The sequence below is a fragment of the Sceloporus undulatus genome, chromosome 2, assembly GCF_019175285.1.
Source record: "Sceloporus undulatus isolate JIND9_A2432 ecotype Alabama chromosome 2, SceUnd_v1.1, whole genome shotgun sequence".
NCBI lineage: Eukaryota > Metazoa > Chordata > Lepidosauria > Squamata > Phrynosomatidae > Sceloporus > Sceloporus undulatus.
In genome coordinates, this window is record NC_056523.1 from 23,274,045 (window position 1) to 23,293,516 (window position 19,472).

Here is a 19,472-nt window from a genome sequence, read left to right on the forward strand (position 1 = left end):
CCAAAAAAACAACCCTTTTCATTAAAGATTTAAATCTTTGTAATACCATCACGGGGTATGGGGATGTGATGTCTTAGTGGTTAAAATGCCAATTCAGATGCCAATTCTGACAGTTGGAAGATTGTCAGTTCGACTCTTGAGTGCTGCATGATGGGGTGAGGTCCTGTCACTAATCCCAGCTTCTGCCAGCCTAGCAGTTTGAAAGCATGCAAATGCAAGTAGATAGATAAGTACCAATTCTCAGTGGGAAGGTAACAGTGTTCAATGCAGTCATGCTGGCCACATGACCACAGAGTTGTCTTTGGACAACGCTGGCTCTTCTACTTTGTAACAGAGATGAGCACTACCCCTTTACAGTTGATTACGAGTAGACAGTCATGTCAAGGGACTACCTTTACCTTTAACACCATCACACCCTTCCCCCCGCCCCCTGGATGACAGAATTCTGCCATCATGCTTATCTGTGTACTCTGTCTACAAACCTCAACTCAATCAGATATTCCATCCCCTTTGACCTTGTAAAGTGGGGACAGGAACCAATATTGGATAAGAACGAGTGCTTGTTATCGCTGCACTGAAACTATAGAGCAAGTCTGAGATAGCATGGGAGTGTATCTGGATCGGTATGTCTTGTAATCAGCAGCCAAGGTAAGGATGAATTCCCAGGTACATATGTAAAGATTCTCTTTGGTAGATAAGTTAGCAAATGAGATACATGTATTGCACAAAGAGAGCTTAATTGTGGTGGTACCAAGGTTTTGCAGCAGGTCTAGCTATGCTGCTGCATGAGGCAGGCAGAAGGAAGATCAGGATTCACTGGTACATTTCCGGTTGAAGTGGATCAGCATGAGTTTTTGATTTGGAGTGGTTTAATAGTAGAGACAACAGCCTTTTCCCCTCCTCTATTTAATTAGGCCATTCAATCTCAGAAAGCTTGTGAGTAATATGTGTGAGAAAGATTTTGTATGATAGCTCTAGTTCTCATACTAATAATAAGCTCCTTGGCTGAGCATATGTACTCAGAGGCACCTGGATTTTGAATTCCAGAGTTTGGGAAAATTATTGTTTTGCACTATGCTTCCCAATAGCCATTTGGCTAAGGAAATGGAGTTGCAATTAGAAAAAAGTAACTTCTGGTCAGCTCCATATTTCCAAGCTACTATATTGTACCTGGTTTCTGTTGGTTGACTTCAGGGTTATACAGTGGGCCCTTGGTATCTGCTGGGGTTTGGTTCCAGGACCTACTGTGGATACCAAAATCTGTGGATGTTCAAGTCCCATTAAATACAATGGGTAATAAAATGGTGTTCCTTGTATAAAATGCCAAATCAAGGTTTTCTGTTTGGAATTTATACTTTTCTTTAATATTTTCAAGCCATGGATGCTTGAATCTGTGGATAATAAAATCCACGGATACAGAAGGCTGACTGAATTAGGACAAAAGCCCAGAGAACCTATAAGACTTATGTATCTGTGACACAGGACAGTGCTTTTCAGGCTATCTGATGTAGGGGAACAGCAGGTTTTTATTTTTCTAACATGCCAAGGACTGATAACATATTTATGTCCATTGTCTACCAAGTGCGTCTTTCCTGGAATCCTGCCACAGACTAGCTGCTGATGCTTCACAAACCAGCACAGATTTTTTTCATTTTTATTTATTTTTATCATAATGTAAAAATCAAACAATAACAGACATGCAAAAGAAATTTGTACAGTAATTTCTTATCACTCCTCCTTTTAAACAATCGCTTCTTCTTTCATCATGGTTTGACTTCCTAAGTCTTATTTTATCCTATTTCATAATTACTTTCCCCTTGTTGGGAATACACACACACACACACAATAATAATAAACCTCCTTAGTACCCTTATTGGTTTGTTATTGTTTACTACTTTGTTTTTACCTTAACAGCCAATTCTTTTTCTGTCCCTTTATTATGTTTCCCCTTTTAATATCTTTTTGAACATCTGTTAAGTTTTATTATTACCTTTTATTCTGTTCTATTTACCCCTTTGTTTTCCAAATGGAAAATAAAAATTTCCAGCTGACTCCATAAGGGTTTATGTGCTTATCACTGAGATAGATTGTTAGCTTATCCATTTCAGACATGTCTATCAGTTTTGGGATCCATTCTTCCAAGCTGTGAGTTTCTTGTTTTTTCCATTCTTTGGCAAAGACAATTCTGGCAGCTGTTACCATGTATAGTAAAATTCTCCTGCATTTCTTTTCTAGTTGGTCATAACCCTTTTAATATGTTAAGAACATAGAGTTCAGATGATACGGTAGTTCAAACCAGCACAGATTGACAAACCACCATTTTGAGTTACATTGCTGTAGGATGCAGAATAGGTGGAGAGAGGACTGCGAAGGCTAATCGTTAGAAGATAATCAGAATGGTAATATTCAGATTAGTCTCAGACTTACATCTAAAGAAGTAAGAGAGATGCTCTTGAAGGGGTATGGATGTCCTCCCTGTTAGAGCAGCCAGAAAGGGTTTGGAGATTTGGGGAGAAACGCAACTTGAAACTACACCCTTTCTCTCTCTCTGAATTTCCCCTTTATCTTCTTCCCTCCTATTGATGGAGGACTCTTCCTCCTTCTTCCAACCCTACCTCTTGACTATCTAAAAATTTTGTATTGGTATTTCCTGGCCTGAATTCTATTAGTTGTTGTAAATCAGAGTAGGTCCATTTAATCACTTGTTGAGTTGTGAATTTAAACATGGGTAGATCTCACTGATTTATTGGGTTTACTCTAATTGGGACTAATAATAGGATTCAGGTCTCTAGACAGTTCCATACTAGCTTCCCTAATGTACAAAACCCTTTAGACCGATGAGGTCCTATAAACCTAAAACATGCAGATCCCTGACATAGGGGCAGGAAAGGGGGACAGATGACTAGGAAGGATAATGGTTGGGAGGGAAGGAGAGGATCAGCATGGTGCTACCAGATCCTGTCTGATCTTAGAAGCTAAGCAGGATCAGCCCTGATTAGTACTTGGATGGATTGGGAGATAACCAATTAATACCAGGTGCTATGGACTATATTTCAGAGGAAGCAAAACCACCTCTTAGGATTCCTTGCCCAAGAAAAGCCTATGAGGTTGCCATAAATTGACAGGTGACTTGAATGCACACACACACACACACACCCAGGTTAACCCCAGATGTGGAACTGAAAAAGAGAGGTACACAATTAAACAGGATATTGCATCCTCATCAGAGCAGCTAGGAAATATTTGGAGATTTAAGGAGGGAGGGGAATCTCCATGCTGGCTAGGGATTTTGGAAATGAGAGAGGCAGTGTAGTGTAGTGGTTAGAGCGTTGGATTGTCACTCTGAAGACCAGAGTTTGAATCCTCGTTTATATATGAAACATAAATGAATTTCGTGTTTAGACTTGGGTTCTATCTCCAAGACATCTCATTCGGTATATAAAACATAAATTAGTTTCATGTTTAGACTTGGATCCCATCTCCAAGCTATATCATTATGTACAGTATATGTAAATATTCCAAAACCCCCAAAATTCCAAAACCCCAAACACTTCTGGCCCAAAGCATTTTGTGAGCCATTGTGACATAGGAGTTTATCATATGGGAGGAATTTCTCTTAATTTCAAATAAAAAGAAAGTGGGGCCAGAACGCATTCATGTTCGCTAGTTCAGCAAATTTATGTGAATTCGAATTGTGTTCGAACTCGCTTCCCATTGCCCAAAAATAGCTTGCCATTTTCCGAAATTGTGTGTGGTAGTCTATCATGCAATAACGTGAAACCCCATGATTGTATTCAGACTGACTTCCCATTGCCTGAAATTGTGTGTGGTAGTCTATCACGCAATAACGCTAAACCCCTTGATTGCGTTTGGATTTCCATTGGATTATACTTCCAATTTCCCTTGTCTGATAAACTCCATAGTGGTTTGAGTGTTGGACTACAACTCTGGAGACCAGGGTTCGATTCCTAGCTTGGCCATGAAACCCACTGGGTGACCTTGGGCAAGTCACACTCTGTCAGCCTCAGGGGAAGGCATTTTCAACCCCCGTCTGAACAAATCCTGCCAAGAAAACCTTAGAATAGGGTCACCTTAGAGTTGCCATAACTCAGAAATGACTTGAAGGCACACGACAACAAATTGTCCTACATATTCCAAGGCTCTGAGGTTTATGAAAGCTAGACTGTATATTTTCCATCATGTCCAGACAGCATGGCCATCCTCCTCACACTCATAACAGGTTTTAAGGGGAGAAGTATTGTTTTGGCAACACTTCAGAATAAATTTGCAAGCTGCATAACTAGAGTGGTCAGATACAAAAGATAAGACTCCCGTACCTTTAATAGTTGTGTAGAAGAGGGGATTTTCAAAGGTGTGGCTTCCATGACAAACAAAGACTTATTAAAATTTTCTTCTGTTCATCTCCTACAGGTATGGAAACTTTGTAATCTTTTGGATGTGACTGAGCTAAGAAATACTTCCCCATTTGTACAGTTAAGTCCTGGCACAAGTTAAAGGCTGGTTGCAGTGGATTTGGATCATGAAATTTGGGATTCACACATCAGCTTAGCTTTAGTGACTAAGGGCACCAGACATATAAAGATGTCTGGAATGCATAGTCCTGAGGAGATGTATTTTCTAAATTATTGTTCTGTTAGTAGGGATATTTTACAAGCAGGACATGTCTGGTATGTCAGTTCTCCATCTGAAAAATGGAAATAATAATGTTCTTCTTTGTAGGGTGATTGTTAGGAATCAGGAAAGTATTGCCTCTGGCCATAGGCTTAGAGTATGCAGTTGCAGCTATCTAGAGCAAAGATGGATAGACTTCAGCCTTGTAGAATCTCTTTTCTTTTTTACTTAATGATCCACCAACAAGAGTCTGGTGCAGAAGGCACGCATGCTTACAGGATTCTGGGTCAAGGAAGTTGTTCTGAGCAGAAGAACTGAATGGAGCTCACACAGGCTTTCTTCTGAACAACAATCCAGACAGTGTTTCCCAAAGCTTTCTTGATTTCAGCTGTACATTCTAGAGTTGGAAGCAGGAATTATTTAGTTGCTGCTATTGTGGTTTGAGTGTTGGATTAGGACTCTGGAGACTAGGGTTTGAATTTTGTCTCGGTCATGTAAACCCACTCACATTCTCTCAGCTTAAGAGGTTGGCCAGGGCAAACCCCCTGTGAAAAAACCTGCCAAGAAAACCCCATGACAGGATCACCATAAATCGGAAATGACTTGAAGGACCACAGCAGCAACAACGACAACATCAAATTGTAACGCAACAGGCAGTCAGAAATACTTGCTGATCTACTGGTATTCACACAAACATCTACCAGAAGATCCAAATCTAGCTTACGACCATCTTTGCACAGATCTGAAGGAATGATTCCTCTTGGAGTGTATCTACGCTGTAGAAATAATGCAGGTTGACTCTATTTGAAGTGCTGTAGTCCCATTCGACCGAATCCTGGAATCTGTAGTTTGACAAAGGCCCTTATCACACCTGGGGGGTTTGCAGCTCACATCCGCAGCCACTCCTGTTCTAGAAATGTGAAACGTCATGTTTTTTCACACCAGATCCGGAGTCACTCCTGTCTAGCAATGCGAATTCATGTTAAAATGTGATGTTTTACCACACCTGGTTGCCCTTCTGAATCGAGGGGGAAGTGGAGTCAGTTTGATTCCAAGCAAGTCATGTGATGCGGATTCAAGCAAAGCAGAGTGAGTGCACATTGTATTACCACACCGGAACATAATTTGAGGGTTCAACGATTCAAATCAGCACCCTTGTGCATGCTCAGTGGGGCTCTGGATGCTGTCATCCTTCCCTGGCCCCTTCTTAGCTGTCATCTTTCATCAAGGTGAAGGAAGATGCAGGAGATGATGGGATCGGTGGCAGGGTGAAGGAGGGGAGCAGATCGAGGTCTAGGGGGATGCAGTGGATGATGGGATAGGCAGCAGGGTGAAGGAGGGGAGCAGACTGAGGTCTAGGAGGACGCAGGGGATGATGGGATAGGCGGCAGGGTGAAGGGGGAGCAGATTGGGGTCTAGGAGGATGCAGGAGATGATGGGATAGGCAGCAGGTTGAAGGAGAGGAGCAGATCAGGGTCTAGGAGGATGCAAGGGATGATGGGATAGGCAGCAGGGTGAAGGAGGGGAGCAGATCGGGGTCTAGGAGGACACAGGGGATGATGGGATAGGTGGCAGGTTGAAGGAGGAGCATATCGGGGTCTAGGAGGACGCAGGGGATGATGGAATAGGCGGCAGGGTGAAGGAGAGGAGCAGATCAGGGTCTACAAGGACGCAGGGGATGATGAGATAGGCGGCAGGCTGAAGGAGAGGAGCAGATCGGGGTCTAGGAGGACGCAAGGGATGATGGGATAGGCAGCAGGGTGAAGGAGAGGAGCAGATCAGGGTCTAGGAGGATGCAGGGGATGATGGGATAGGCGACAGGGTGGCAGAGAGGACAAGATGTCATGAAGGAGGAGGACGCAGGGGGCCAAGGGGGCGACATCAGAGTGATCTTCCACACCAGACCAATTTGAAGTGAAATCGAAGTGAGTTTGAATGCGAATTCTGTGAATTCCCTTTTTTCTGAAATTCATCAAAATGAGGAGTCACTTTGGATTCACTGCAGAAGCCCCACAGAAGGAGCTCCCATAGAAAGGAATCACGTCTGAAAACACATTCACGTTATGACATGAATTCGCATCATTGGACCCGCACTCACGTTGGAACTGACCTGCAAAAGCTCTAAAAATCTCTGTGTGATAAACCTCAATGTCTTTAGCATTCTCTGCCAAAGAGTGCTGGTGCCTCACAAAACTGCAAATGCCAGGATCATGTAACAGCAGTTATTTCTACAGTTCAGAGTCACCCTTAGTTGCTTCCAGAGCTCAGGAATGTTAATTCTTTTTGGACTGGGAGAATTCTGAGAGTTGTACCGTTAGCCTTCTGTATCCATGGGGAATCAAGCATCCATGGTTTGAAAATATTTGAAAAATATAAAACCCAAAATCAAACCTTTATTTCCCCCTTTTATATAAGGAGCACCATTTTACTATGCTATTGTATACAATGGAACTTGAGCATCCACAAATTTTGTTATCTATGGGGGTATCCAGGAACCAAACCTAAGCAGATACCAAGGGCTCACTGTAGTTAAAAATAAAAAAGCAGCTTTCCCAAGCTTGGATTGTTTCATAGGTGCACAATTGCCCTTTAGCCCCCTTACCCAAGACTAGAAATGATTAATCCAGTCTGTTGTTCCTTCTCAGAGGGAAGGGACTGAGGGATGCAGAAGGGGGAAAAGACCCTACGCCGCTTAGTAGTGAGTGAGGCTCCCCTGGCTGCTGCCTGCCACTGCTGTAGCAGCAGCCAAGGAATGCAGCCAAGCAAGACTGGTTTGGTTGGGGCAGGGCAGGGCAGGGCAATGTACTGAGAGAGGTAGAAGGTGGGGTGGAGACTTGGCCTGCAGCTGCCTGGTGTAGATATGTGTGGAGTTGAGATCTGACTGTCGGACTTTTTTCAGCAACAGCCATGTTCCAGACCAGCTGAGCTCCAGCCCACTGTCCCATGGGGCACCCCATGCCTGGTGCCCTGCTGCTCCCCACTGCTTTCTTGCTGAGCCTTTTGCCTGCTGCACCCCGGAATCATCATCTGTCTCCTGCCCGTCTGGAAGTCTTCACCAACTTTGTAAGGAGCTTTACTTATGTGGGACTGTTTTGGCACGGTGGGGTGGAGGTTGAAGGAAAAGCATATTCCATTGCTGTTGTTGAGTGCAAGGGGTTAAAGCCAGGGGGAATGGAAAGGCTGGCTGCTTAGAACCCTTATTTGTGGATGGGATGTGGGGACTTGAATGGGAAGCCATGCACTCTTCACGCAAGCATGCACCCTGCAGAGTTAGGAAAAACTGGCCATGCTGTCTGAGGGGTTCTGAGAGTTATAGTCCAAAATAGTCATTCTTCAAAATTCATGTCTTTGAAGCAGAGACGCCAAGGTGTCAGTGTTTTTTTTGAGTGGCATGAAGTGGGAGCAGGATATCCTTTTTTCAGGCTGGCTCTGCACTGCGGAAATAAAGCAGCTTGATACTGCTTTAACTGCCATGGCTCAATGCTATGGAATCCTGGGATTTGTTGTTTGTTGTGGCCACAGAGCTCTGACAGAGAAGGCTGAATATCTCGCGTGACTACAATTCCCAGTATTCCATAGCATTGAGCTGTGGCAGTTAAAATGGTGTCAAATTGCATTAATACCGCAGTGCAGATGTAGCCTCAGTTGTTTGGGTGGCTTCCTCTGTCTCCTTGGGGATGCTGATTCTGTTGTTAGGGGGCATTGTGGGAAACCTGGCTCCCTCCAATCTGGCTTGCTTGGACATGTGTGATATGTCTACAAACTCCTATCAGTCAGAGAACAGGAGGATCCACGTAGGAAAAGAGACAGTGTGCCTTGTTACTTCATGAATGCAATTAATGGTCCATTAGCAAAGTTGGCAGCAGGTAGGCGGCAAACCATGGAACAACAACTGTGATGTGGAGACTGGGCTGGTGCCTCATGGCTGTGTGTCGTTAGAAAAGTGGTGGGAAGAAGAAAGACCGACTGCTGCAGGAGGGGCAAAGATTCAGACATGGAAGTGTTGTTGATACCTTCCCTCTTAATAGTATAGCTGATGGTGAGAGAGATGATGAGAGTTTTGCTTGAGATAAAATCTATAGTCGTGATTCTAGGAAAAAGGTGGGATATAGATAAAATGGTAATAACAGTACAGTGGACCCTTGTTATATGCTGGGGTTTGGTTCCAAGATCCCCCGTGTATAACAAAATCCGTGGATGCTCAAGTCCCATTAAATATAATGACATAGCAAAATGGTGTCCCTTGTAAGAAATGGAAAATTGAGGTTTGATATTTGAAATTTATAATTTTTTTGAACATTTTCAAACCGTGTATGCTTGAATCTGTGTATAAAAAATCCATGTATAAGAAGGGCCAACTGTAATAATAGACAGGCAGATGTTTCCTGATCTAACAGTAGTTTTCTTGGTTATCTGCCATAGGTGAGCAAAGATTTCTCACTTCCTGTTGTTTAACAATAGCAGCAACAAAATGTCTTTTCCTTGCCCTAAATTACTGTATGTTGCCTATTAAAAAGAAGAAGCTTTGGATGGGTTCCCACAAGAGGATTTTGACAATGAGATTTTTTTGTTTCCCTGGTCTTGGAAGATTTTTTTAATGCACCAGGCCCCAGTTAGCATCTTTTAGATTATAATAAAAACTGCAAACCTATTTAATGAGCGCAATTCCTGATGGAATTTATATTGCTATCTTTTTTAAAAATCCAAGATCCTGCTGACACATATTGAATTTATATGACTATATTGGAACTTAGCTGCTACTTGGACCTATATAATTCTTAACCCACACCACCCTTTTTTTCCTTTTTTTAAAAAAGGTTTGAGATGTAAATACTATTGTTTGTGTTGCTGAAATGTCACCACATGTGCACACACAGGGCAAGTATCAGCAGCACTTTGGGAGGAGCCCCGTGCTTTGCAGAAGTACAAACAGTCTTTAAATTGGTAGACCCAAAACAGCCCCATGAGAACTTAACATGCTTAGTGGCCATAGAATGATGATTGTCTCAGACAAGGAAGAGGAAAGGATGGTGATGCTGGAATTCTGAACAGAGACACTTAGCACGGCAACATTTTGTTGCGTGTTCCATTTGTGATCAGTGTAATAGATGTCTGTATTTTCATGTGGGTTTTGTTTTTAAGAAAAGTGAGAGTATAGAGCAATGAAAAAGTGCACCTCTAAACACAAGACATATCTCACTGGTTAGTAGTGAAATGTATATTTTCACATGGCTATTCTAAAAAAAATTTTTTTTGGAGTGAGCAGATCACCAGAATCCACCAAAGTATTGTGCATTTGGCTAGGTCAAAATCACATGCTTACTAACCTGTGAAAAACTAAAAAGGGATGATGTGCAGTCTGAAACTATGCATTTCATTCTTGTTGTGGAGGGAATTCATTGGGCACAGCATCTGTTTCTGACTTGCAGACTAGGAGCAACTCTTTTGCAAGAGCTGAGTTATAATACAAAATATAGGCTGCTTCGGGCCAGCAGTCAGAACATGGAAAAGTTACTTGTTTGGACTGTGTTTCTCAGCTGAATCAAGTTGTTAATAATATATATGTACAGGGTGCCAGTTCAACCTACAGCTGAATACTTTACCATAAGAGTAACCCTTTGTGCATAGAATACTAGCATGTTTAGGGAAAAGATAACCTGAACCCTTTCTCCCAGTAGTTCGTTTTATTATGTACAAATCTTCTTGACACAACATGGGAATATTGAAACACACAACATCCCCTCACCCCACTGCAACCTGGTGCTCCTCAGAATTGGTGCCTTTTTTGAGGGAGGGAGGGTCAGGAGGGAGTCTTTCTCGTTCCTCGCTGGGCTCCTGGTGCCTCCAAAGCCAGGGATCATGGGGGAAGGATAGCTGCAGGGCGAAGGCCAAGAGAAGACCAAACAGGTTGCCAACATTTTGCAGGTTTTGGGGTGGGGGGGGGGGAAGAGCAAACATACCCCTTTTGCAAGGCAGGACTGGGGGAAAGAGGGTCACTTGGAGGCTGGAAGGGGGCAGGTTTTCCTAGTAAGAGGGCTCCAACCCAGGGAGAAATACAACAACAACAATAATAATAATTGGTGGTGGTGATTTCTGTATTCCACCTTTCTCCTCAAATTGGGACCCAAAGCAACTTCGAGTTATTTACTATTATTATGGCTCTTGATACTATCAGTCATGTTAACTGTGTGGTTATTATTATAGCTGCTGCTGCTGCTTCTGTGTGTGTGTTCTGTGCCTTCAAGTCATTTTTTAAATTATGGCAACCCTATGGGGTTTTCTTGGCAAGATTTCTTCAGAGGAAGGTTTGCCACTGCCTTCCCCTGAGGCTGAGAGAGTGTGACTTCTTGCCCAAGGAATTCCATGTCTGCAGAGGAGGTTAAATCTAATCTGCTTCCATTCATTTAGAGCTGGAAGGAACCTTCAAAGGTCATCTAATCCAGCCCGAACCTGCCATGTAATGACAGGGTCATTTTTGTAAAACAAATGGGGTTTTGCCATTGCCATCCTCAGAGTCTGAGAGCATAGGACTCGCTGTTATTTTGGAAGCCCTAAGACTTTTTGACCTTGTTTTGTGTGTGTGTGTGTGTGTGTTTAGACTTATACACCTCAAATCACTATAAACCACAACAAACCATTGAGGCACTGAGACACGTTTGTAAAGATACTCTGTTTTTAGGTCTCTTCCTTGTAAATATGACTAATATTTAAATAATTTTTCATATTGCTTTCAATTTATCATGTTATGTGCCTTTATATTGTTATTATTTTGTCAAGTTTTAGGCCTAATTTATAAAAATATGCTGTTAATATTGAACAAGTTTTAACCTTATTAAACTAATAAAGTGCCTGTATGTACATTCTGGGGAATATCTCCGAGGCTTGTTGGCAACACTCAGCCAGATTGGCCTCTCCTTTCCCCTGAATGAACCTGAGGGGCCCTTGGCAATGGGGCTGAAATGGAGCAGCCCCCTCCCCTCCTCTTTCCCTTTCCTCAGGTAAACGCTCGACCCTCTTTCTGTGTCGGGGGGGCGGTCTTAGTCTCTTAAAATGGTGGCACTTAGTCTGGAACCCCCCCTTCTCAAAATCCTGGCTATGTCCCTGACAGAGAAATCTGAACATTCTTGATGCCTTAAGCATAGGAACTCCTTGCCTAGGAGTGGATAATTCTCACCTTCTGTCTTCATGTAGATTTGCAATAGCAACTTGAGTGGCAGTAACCTGCTGACAAAGGCGTTTATCAAATGGGGTTTTTCCAGCTCAGATCCAGGGTGATTGCGAATCGAGCAATGCGAATTCACATTATAATGTTAATGTATTTTCACACCTGGTTCCTTTCAATGGGAGCTCCTCCCGTGGTGCTTCCACAGTGCTTCCGGACTGAATCTTTACTGGCTCCTTATTTTGGGGAGTTTGCTAAATAGTGAGTTGACAGGATTCTCATTGAGGCTCGTTCGAATTCACTGCGAATTGGTCTGGTGTGGAATGCAACCTTGCTTGTGCTCTGGTACACTACCGCAAAACCCCTGGGTTGCAAATTTCCCATGATGCCATGCTGCAATTTTGCCCCATTTGCTTCCGGTGCTCCCCCCTGAATGAATGCATTCACGTTTTAATGTGGACAGGAGACATGCTGGCGAGGAGGGGGGAGATTGGGGGAGAGAGAAAGGGAAAAGAGGGGGCAAAGAGAGAGAGCGGGGTTAGTAAAGTTTTTAAAGGACTCTTTGGGGGTGGGGGGCAGGGTGTCCTCCAAAGTGGGGCCAAGGTGGAGGCAGGATTTACTTCCAAGTAGAACTGCAGTTTCTACACTGGTTATTTTTTCAGTGAAAGAAATTTATTATTATTATTATTATTATTATTATTATTATTATTATTTCACTGCAAAATAATTACAACAACAACAACAATTTTGCCGGTGGGTGATACATTCGGATGAAGCAGAGGGCATTTAGAGATAGGTGACATTCCCTATCATTCACTTGAGGCTAGGGATGGAGGGTAGGTCCAGATGACAGATGTGAAGGGAAAGAAACAGGGGGCTGGAGGGAGAGATGGAACTCCCAGAATTCCATAGCCTCGAGCCAAGGACCCACAACAAACTCCAATAATAATAATAATAATAATTTATTTTAAAATAATAATATTAATAATAATGAATTTTTAAAATAATATTAATAATAACAATAATAATTTAAATTATTAGTTTGCTGAGGCACCAGAGCTCTCTGGCAGAGAAGGCTCAATGTCTCAGGACACTACAGTTCCCAGGATTCCATAGCACTGAGCCAGGACAGTTAAAGTGGAGTTAAACCAGATTATCTCCCCAGTGTGGATGCAACCTAAGAGAAGGCAACTGTTACAAAGGGAAGGAGAAATGTAGATGGAATAGATGAGGAGAATGACAAGAGGATAGATGGTAGATGAAGCTGAAATGGATGGGGGCTCTGACACAGAGGACCCCTTTGAGGGATGAGAAAATAGAAGGGAGGAAGAAATGTGAAGCTGTCGTTAACGTGAAAGTGGAACCAGGCTCGCTTCTTCACCCCGGAAGTGCAAAGCTTCAGGATGTGTCCAGAGCCCCACTGAGCATGTGCAAAGGTCCCAATTCGAATCAAGTTGAATCCGCATGGTATGCACTGGTGTGGTAATACAGTTTGCACTCACTCCGCTTTGCCTGAATCCACATCACGTGACTTGCCTTGGATTTGATTCCTCCTCGATTCAGAAGGGCAACGGAAAGGCAACCAGGTGTGATAAAACACTCACGTTATAACGTCAATTTACATTGTTCAACCTGCAGTCACCCCTGATCTTAGCTCCAATAACCTCAGTGTGATAAACGTCAATGCTTACCTTCCCAATCAGGTATCCTCCAGATATGTTGCACCTATAACTCTCATCATCCTTAGCTACCAGGAGAAATACTCATTTTGAAAAGTCCGTAATGATGTTTATCTCCACAGCATGCAATATTTCACTTGCTGACGTCTGCCAGTCAAGCTGCAATTAAAGGTGTAAGTTGACCAGTTGGCAAACTCTGAGTGCACTGAGACTTTCTTGGTGCCAACATAGCCAACAATGAGGCAGCAGCATATGCAAACTCCTCATGAAAGGATGCTTTCAAAGTTCTTACAATGCACAGCTGGCATGGAATAATCTAAGCGGAAGAAGTAAAGACAGCTAACCTCTCAGCAGGGTTGATGCAGTGGGCAGCTTTCCAGCAGTCAGTCTCCCTCTTTCTCCCCATCTAATACATTTGAGGGGATAGCCTAATACAGGTGGTCTCATAACAGGGTTTCAGTGGTATGGTACTGCTTCCTCCATCCTCTTCTGCAGCCTGGTGGAATTTGACTTACATTTGAGGGCCAGAAAATACAGGTGGAGTTGGCCTTTTGGCAGAGCCAATGGCATGGTCGTGCTCCCTTTCTCTGTTAGTATCTCACTACACTGTTATAGTGTTATTATTCCACTTTAACTGCTGTGACTTCCTCCTGCCAAATCCTGGGATTTGCAGTTTAGGGAAGGGCATTTAAAATTCTAAGCCAGAGAGCACATAGGCCTCCCTAAACTAGAAGCCCCAGAATTGCACAGGAGGCAGACATAGCAATTAAAGTGGAATATAGCACTATAGCAGTGGAGTGTGATATTGGCTATAGCCTGCTGGAATGGCTGCATCTGACAGTTTTTCTTCTCTCCACTGGGACATTCCTTTCTTGCTACCAGAGGTTTGTATTTCGGGCACTTCTCAGCTGTAACCCATTTCCCCTCTCTAGTGCTGAGGCCCACATCTGATTGAGTAACATCTCAGTGATAACACACCCAGCCCACATGTTTTTCAGTGATTTGTTATTGCTCGCAGTGTTACACAATCAGAGGTGCGTCTCTCTCTCTCTCTCTCTCTAGGTGTATACAAGGTAAGGGTAGAGGTCGCCTTCATACGCATAAGGGAAACCACATCTGTAGGCTCGATCTATATGTGTGGTCGGATCCACCCTTGGTGAAGACAGAACAGGAGCTGAAACAAGTCTGTAAACTGACACTTTCCTAGGATCAAAACCATGCGAGAAGTGTTACCTAATCTGACTGTAAGCCTAGTAACTGTGTGAACCCCAGTGTCTCATCATTTCTGGTTTTTAGCATACCACCAGCACAACGTACCAGTGCTACAAATGTCTTCAAAAGGATTTAATGAAAAACCAACTACGTAGTTCAGATCTACTTCACCACATTTCTTCTCTTGTGTCTCTACAAAATCCAAGCAAGAGTCTTCACTGCATTACTTGAACTCCAGGAGCTAGTTGTGTGTGTGTGTGTGGGGGGGGGAGTATTGGATATAAAAGAAAACAGAGTTCCTGCAACTTTAAACTTTGTGTAGAAGAGGAGATTTTAGCAAATGTAGATTGTACCGCAGATCCCCTTTTGCTTATTAATTTTTTAAAAAATATTTAAATATCTAAAGGTGCACAATTGCTGTTCTGTTTGCATCTGGCTACTATAAGACAGTGCTAAGTGGCCAAGACTCAGCTAAACTGACATTAGGCCACTTGAAGCTATGTTGAATCCAAACCGCCTCTCAAGCTAAAGATGTTCAAAATTACTTTGAGTTAGATAAGAGATGACACCACACTACTAACAGAAACCATCGTAGAACTGGAACAATCACTAAAGAAAGTAAATGAAAAATGTGCATAGGCAGGTTTAATGCTGTACATTTTTAAAAAATGACCACAGAGGAACTACATAATTTCAACCTAAGTCCAAAACACACTGCAGAAATAATTCAGTCCAAGACTGCTTTAACTGCCCTGACTCCATGCTAGGGAATTCTGGGACCTTAGTTCTGTGAGACATTTAGCCCTCTCTGTCAGAAAGCTCTGGGGCCACAATAAACTACAATTCCCAGGATTCCCTAGCACTGAGCCAGGGCACTTAAAGCGGTCTCAAACTGGATTATTTCTGCAAAGTGTTTTGGACCCTAGATAATGGGGAAATAGAAGTAGTTAAAATATTCCCATATGTTGGATCAAACATTGACCAGAATGGAGACAGCAGTCAAGAAATTAGAAGAAGGAATGAGAAGGGCAGTTAAGAAAGACCTAAACAGGATTCTAGAGGGCAAAGATACCCAACTGAACATTAAAGACAGAATCATCCAATCCACTGTATTCTCCATCACCATGTACAGATGTGAGAGCTGGACAGTGAAGAAAGCAGACAAGAGGAAAATTAACTCTTTTGAGATGTGGTGCTGGAAAAGAGTGCTGAGAGCACCATGGACAGCCAAAAAAACAAACAAGCGGTTTCTTGAGCAGATAAAGTCAGAAGTTCCCATGGAAACCAAGGTGGGATACAGACCGGCGCTTTGCATCGGCCTGGATACGTGCTAGGGTTGCCTCGGGGTGTCCTTTACAGATGCCCTGCAACCCTAGCACGTACCTGCCGCAGCATAATGGTGGCGCCCTTTATACACGGGCACCGCCATTATACACAGGCACCGCCATTATGATGTCATGACCGCACCACGTCTAAACGACGCGGTGCGGGCATGATGTATGCACGCTGCCCCAGGCTGCTAATGGCAGCCTGGCAGTGGCGCTCAAAGGAGCTCCTTTTTGCTGTGCGTATTGCTGGCGCAGCCTTTAAACAACCACACCAGCGATGCGGAAGAGAAGGGGGCCAAGTGGCCTCTTTCTCTCTTTCCCAACAGCTGTCGGGGTGTCCTTGGGGCATGAAGACCAAAGGGCATCCCTTTCCAGGCCGGGGGGAAGCGGCGTTTTGCCGCTTTCCCGAGGCCTGGAAAAATGGCAGATCGGGGCCTCTGGGGCTGCCACTGTGGCTGCTCAGGCCCCAATCCAGCAGGGATTGCGGAACCTGCAGGTCGCCCCAAAGAGGCGGTCTGTATCCCACCCAAGATTACCAAATTAAGGCACTTGTATTTTGGCCACGTCATGAGAAAGCATGACTCATTAGAAAAGACAATAATGCTAGGGAAGGTGGAGGGAAGTAGAAAGAGCACCCCAGATGGATAGACTCAATCATAGAGGTCGCAGGCATGAATCTAGATGATGTAAGCAGAGCAGTGGAGGATAAGGGGGTCTTGGATATGTCTCATCCACAGGGTCACCATGAGTTGGAGATACCTTAAGAGCAGTTAACAACAACAAAATAAGAGATGGAGTTATTATAGCAATAAGTATGAAAACGAGATGGTTGAGAAGGATGTTTTATTATTGTTAAGAAATATAACAATCAAATAACTTGTAGATATTAGATACATTTATGTATATATCATATCTTTGTTAATAAAAGTGATATTAACAATTACTTAGGGTTGCAGTGACCAAACTTTATAGCAGCATTGTGGCTATTTCCTTCACTTAGAGGTTTGGATCTAACATAACATGGCTTCTCCCCTACTCTTTGGCTTGTCTGTTGACATATCTTCACCAGCACAATGTTCTGCTGGCAGATCTCTGAGATCACATGGGGTAGTTGCCTGAAGAAAACGTTTCATGCTGACCTTGTTCAGATGGTGCATCTTTGAGTTAAGATGGTACTATAAGTCAGTGGTGTATTGCCTCTGAATGGAGGTGCTATAGAGCATCTGGGCTACCATCTGAATCACTGGCCATCAACATATGTTTGTTGCAGTAAATTTTCCATGGGTGAATTATGAACTTTCTTCATCACTCACTCTCTGTGGACTGGCGAGGAACTAGGAAACATTTGTTGAATCTGTATATCTCCAGAGCACTAAGCATGGTTCAGTCTACCTGTTTATTTTAGGCAAATATGCTGCCCTGCAGCTGCAGAGGTTGAATAAAGGAGGGCCTTCCACTTTCCCCCATTAACCTTTTATTTCTCTTCTTGCTTTTGCAGGATTGCAGAGCTTATGGTAAGTAGGAAAACAAACAACCCTATTTTTCTACTTTGTGCTGGCTGCACATACAGCAAAAGACATGGGTATCTGGGTTGGAGGCAAAGAAAGGGAAAGGGGAATTTTTGAAAACTCTGGGATGTTGTTAGGATGGGGATTCAGAAGGGGCACTATGTTGCACAGAGTTTGACCATGACTGTGGGAGTGCCTGGTTATACAACCAAAAATAAAAATAAGAAAGCAGCAAATATTTTCTAGATTCTGCTACTTCAGATATGGAGATATAGGGGCAGTACAAACCGCTAATAAGCAGTGTACCAGCGCCGGTTCTAGGGTTAAGGGACTGCACGGCAACCACACGGTCCCTAACCCTAATACGCACAGGCGCCGCCATTGTTATGTAAGCATTCATAGCATCCGCAGGTAACGAGTGCGGCTTTAAAAGAACCCTCTTTTCTCAGGTTCTTTTTCCTGCGGAAGGAAGCCACGCAGTATGGCGGCTGCGGCTTCCCTCTGGAGGAAATTAGGCTGCCACCACTCTGGACATTCCCAAAGGTATGTACCGGGCCTTATTTTAAAATTAAAAAAACAAAACAAAACCCTCCACAAATATACTTTAATGAAAAAGGAATCCACAAATCTGTTGTTAATAGAACTATATGGGAAGAAAACAGGACTAAATCCTCCACACTGCTAGTTCTCTATGTGCATGAAGTTTTTTCATAGTGGAAGGTGATAAAAAGAAATCCATTTCATATGGTGGTAGTGGGAAAACAGACAGTCAAATATAAAACCCTCTGTTTGCAGCTTGAAATGGAACTGTCCAAGGAAAGCTTTGCCATTTGATTTTTTGCTGATCATAAGCTGTTTCTTATAATATAAAAAAGAGAGGGCAATAAATAAATAAATCTTGCAGCACTTTTAAGATTCACCAGTTCATATAGTGGGCCCTTGATAGCTTCTGTGGTTTGGTTCCAGGACGGCCCGTGGATACCAAAATCAGTGGGATAAGCCCCATTAAATACAACGACATAGTAAAATGGTGACAAAATCAAGGTTTGCTTTTTGAAATTTGTATTTTGAAAAAAATATTTTCAAACTGTGGATAAAAAAATACATGGATACCAAGGGCTGACTGTATTTTAGCATGAGTTTTCGTGAGTATCAATCCACTTGTTCATATGCAATAGAAGTGGATTTATATCCATGAAAACCCATGCTGAAATATAAATCAGTTAGTGTTAAAGGCGCTCCTCATTTTATCATGTTCTCCTCCTTTTTCCCTTTTTATGCTGCAACAGACTAACATGGCTACTTCTTAGAAAAATCCTCATGGATATGTTTCTTATGCCCTCTGAGATTAGGATGCATTCCTCAGGAGTAAGTCAAAAGTACAAAGAAAAAGGAGACACATGTCAGGATGCTGAAAAGATGGTCTTTATTTGCTAAGAAGCCCATTCTGCATTAACTTTTCCACTTTCTTCTATAGTGCATGGTGCCCTGCCCAGAGCCCGATGCCAGCGGAAACTACGGGAAGGCACCTCACTGCCTCTGCCCACCCTCGCACTAAGTACAGTTGAGCAAAGCCAACAGCCTGAAAGCCAGAAGTGTGTTCGTGTCCACTTGGCTCTGAATGCTACAGGTATGGTACGGTAGAGGATGGAAAGTAGCTGTAAATCAGTGATGAAAAAGAGTGTAGGAGATCACTCTCTTTCCTATCTGAAAGAATGCTGAGATGTTGGGAGGCTTGGCTGGACTCTGTGCTTAGGTTGTTCTGAGATAAGAAAGAAGGAGAACTTGGAAAAAAGGCTACTACTTTGGACTATAGCATTCAGGATCCCCAAACCCAACTACAGTTTAAAAAGTAACTTTTCCAAACTCTGAAGTATGTTTCCGAGGAGGTAACCCTCTCCCCTGACACATTGTGATGAAATCTATTCTCAAATGAAATCTGTAGCTAGGG

The 19,472-nt window shown here is 43.1% G+C and overlaps 1 protein-coding gene across 1 annotated transcript in view; it reads left to right on the forward strand.

Moving 5' to 3' along the window:
- Positions 1-367: 367 nt before the first annotated feature.
- Positions 368-19,472, forward strand: part of IL17RE (interleukin 17 receptor E) — a gene marked incomplete at its 3' end in the record, with an annotated part of 39,654 nt that continues 20,549 nt past the window's right edge. Inside the window, exons 1-5 of the mRNA XM_042447441.1 lie at positions 368-648; positions 7,532-7,695; positions 14,536-14,546; positions 17,512-17,527; positions 18,999-19,151. Of these exons, the coding sequence (XP_042303375.1) occupies positions 626-648; positions 7,532-7,695; positions 14,536-14,546; positions 17,512-17,527; positions 18,999-19,151 (367 nt within the window). The remainder of the gene's footprint in view (positions 649-7,531; positions 7,696-14,535; positions 14,547-17,511; positions 17,528-18,998; positions 19,152-19,472) is intronic.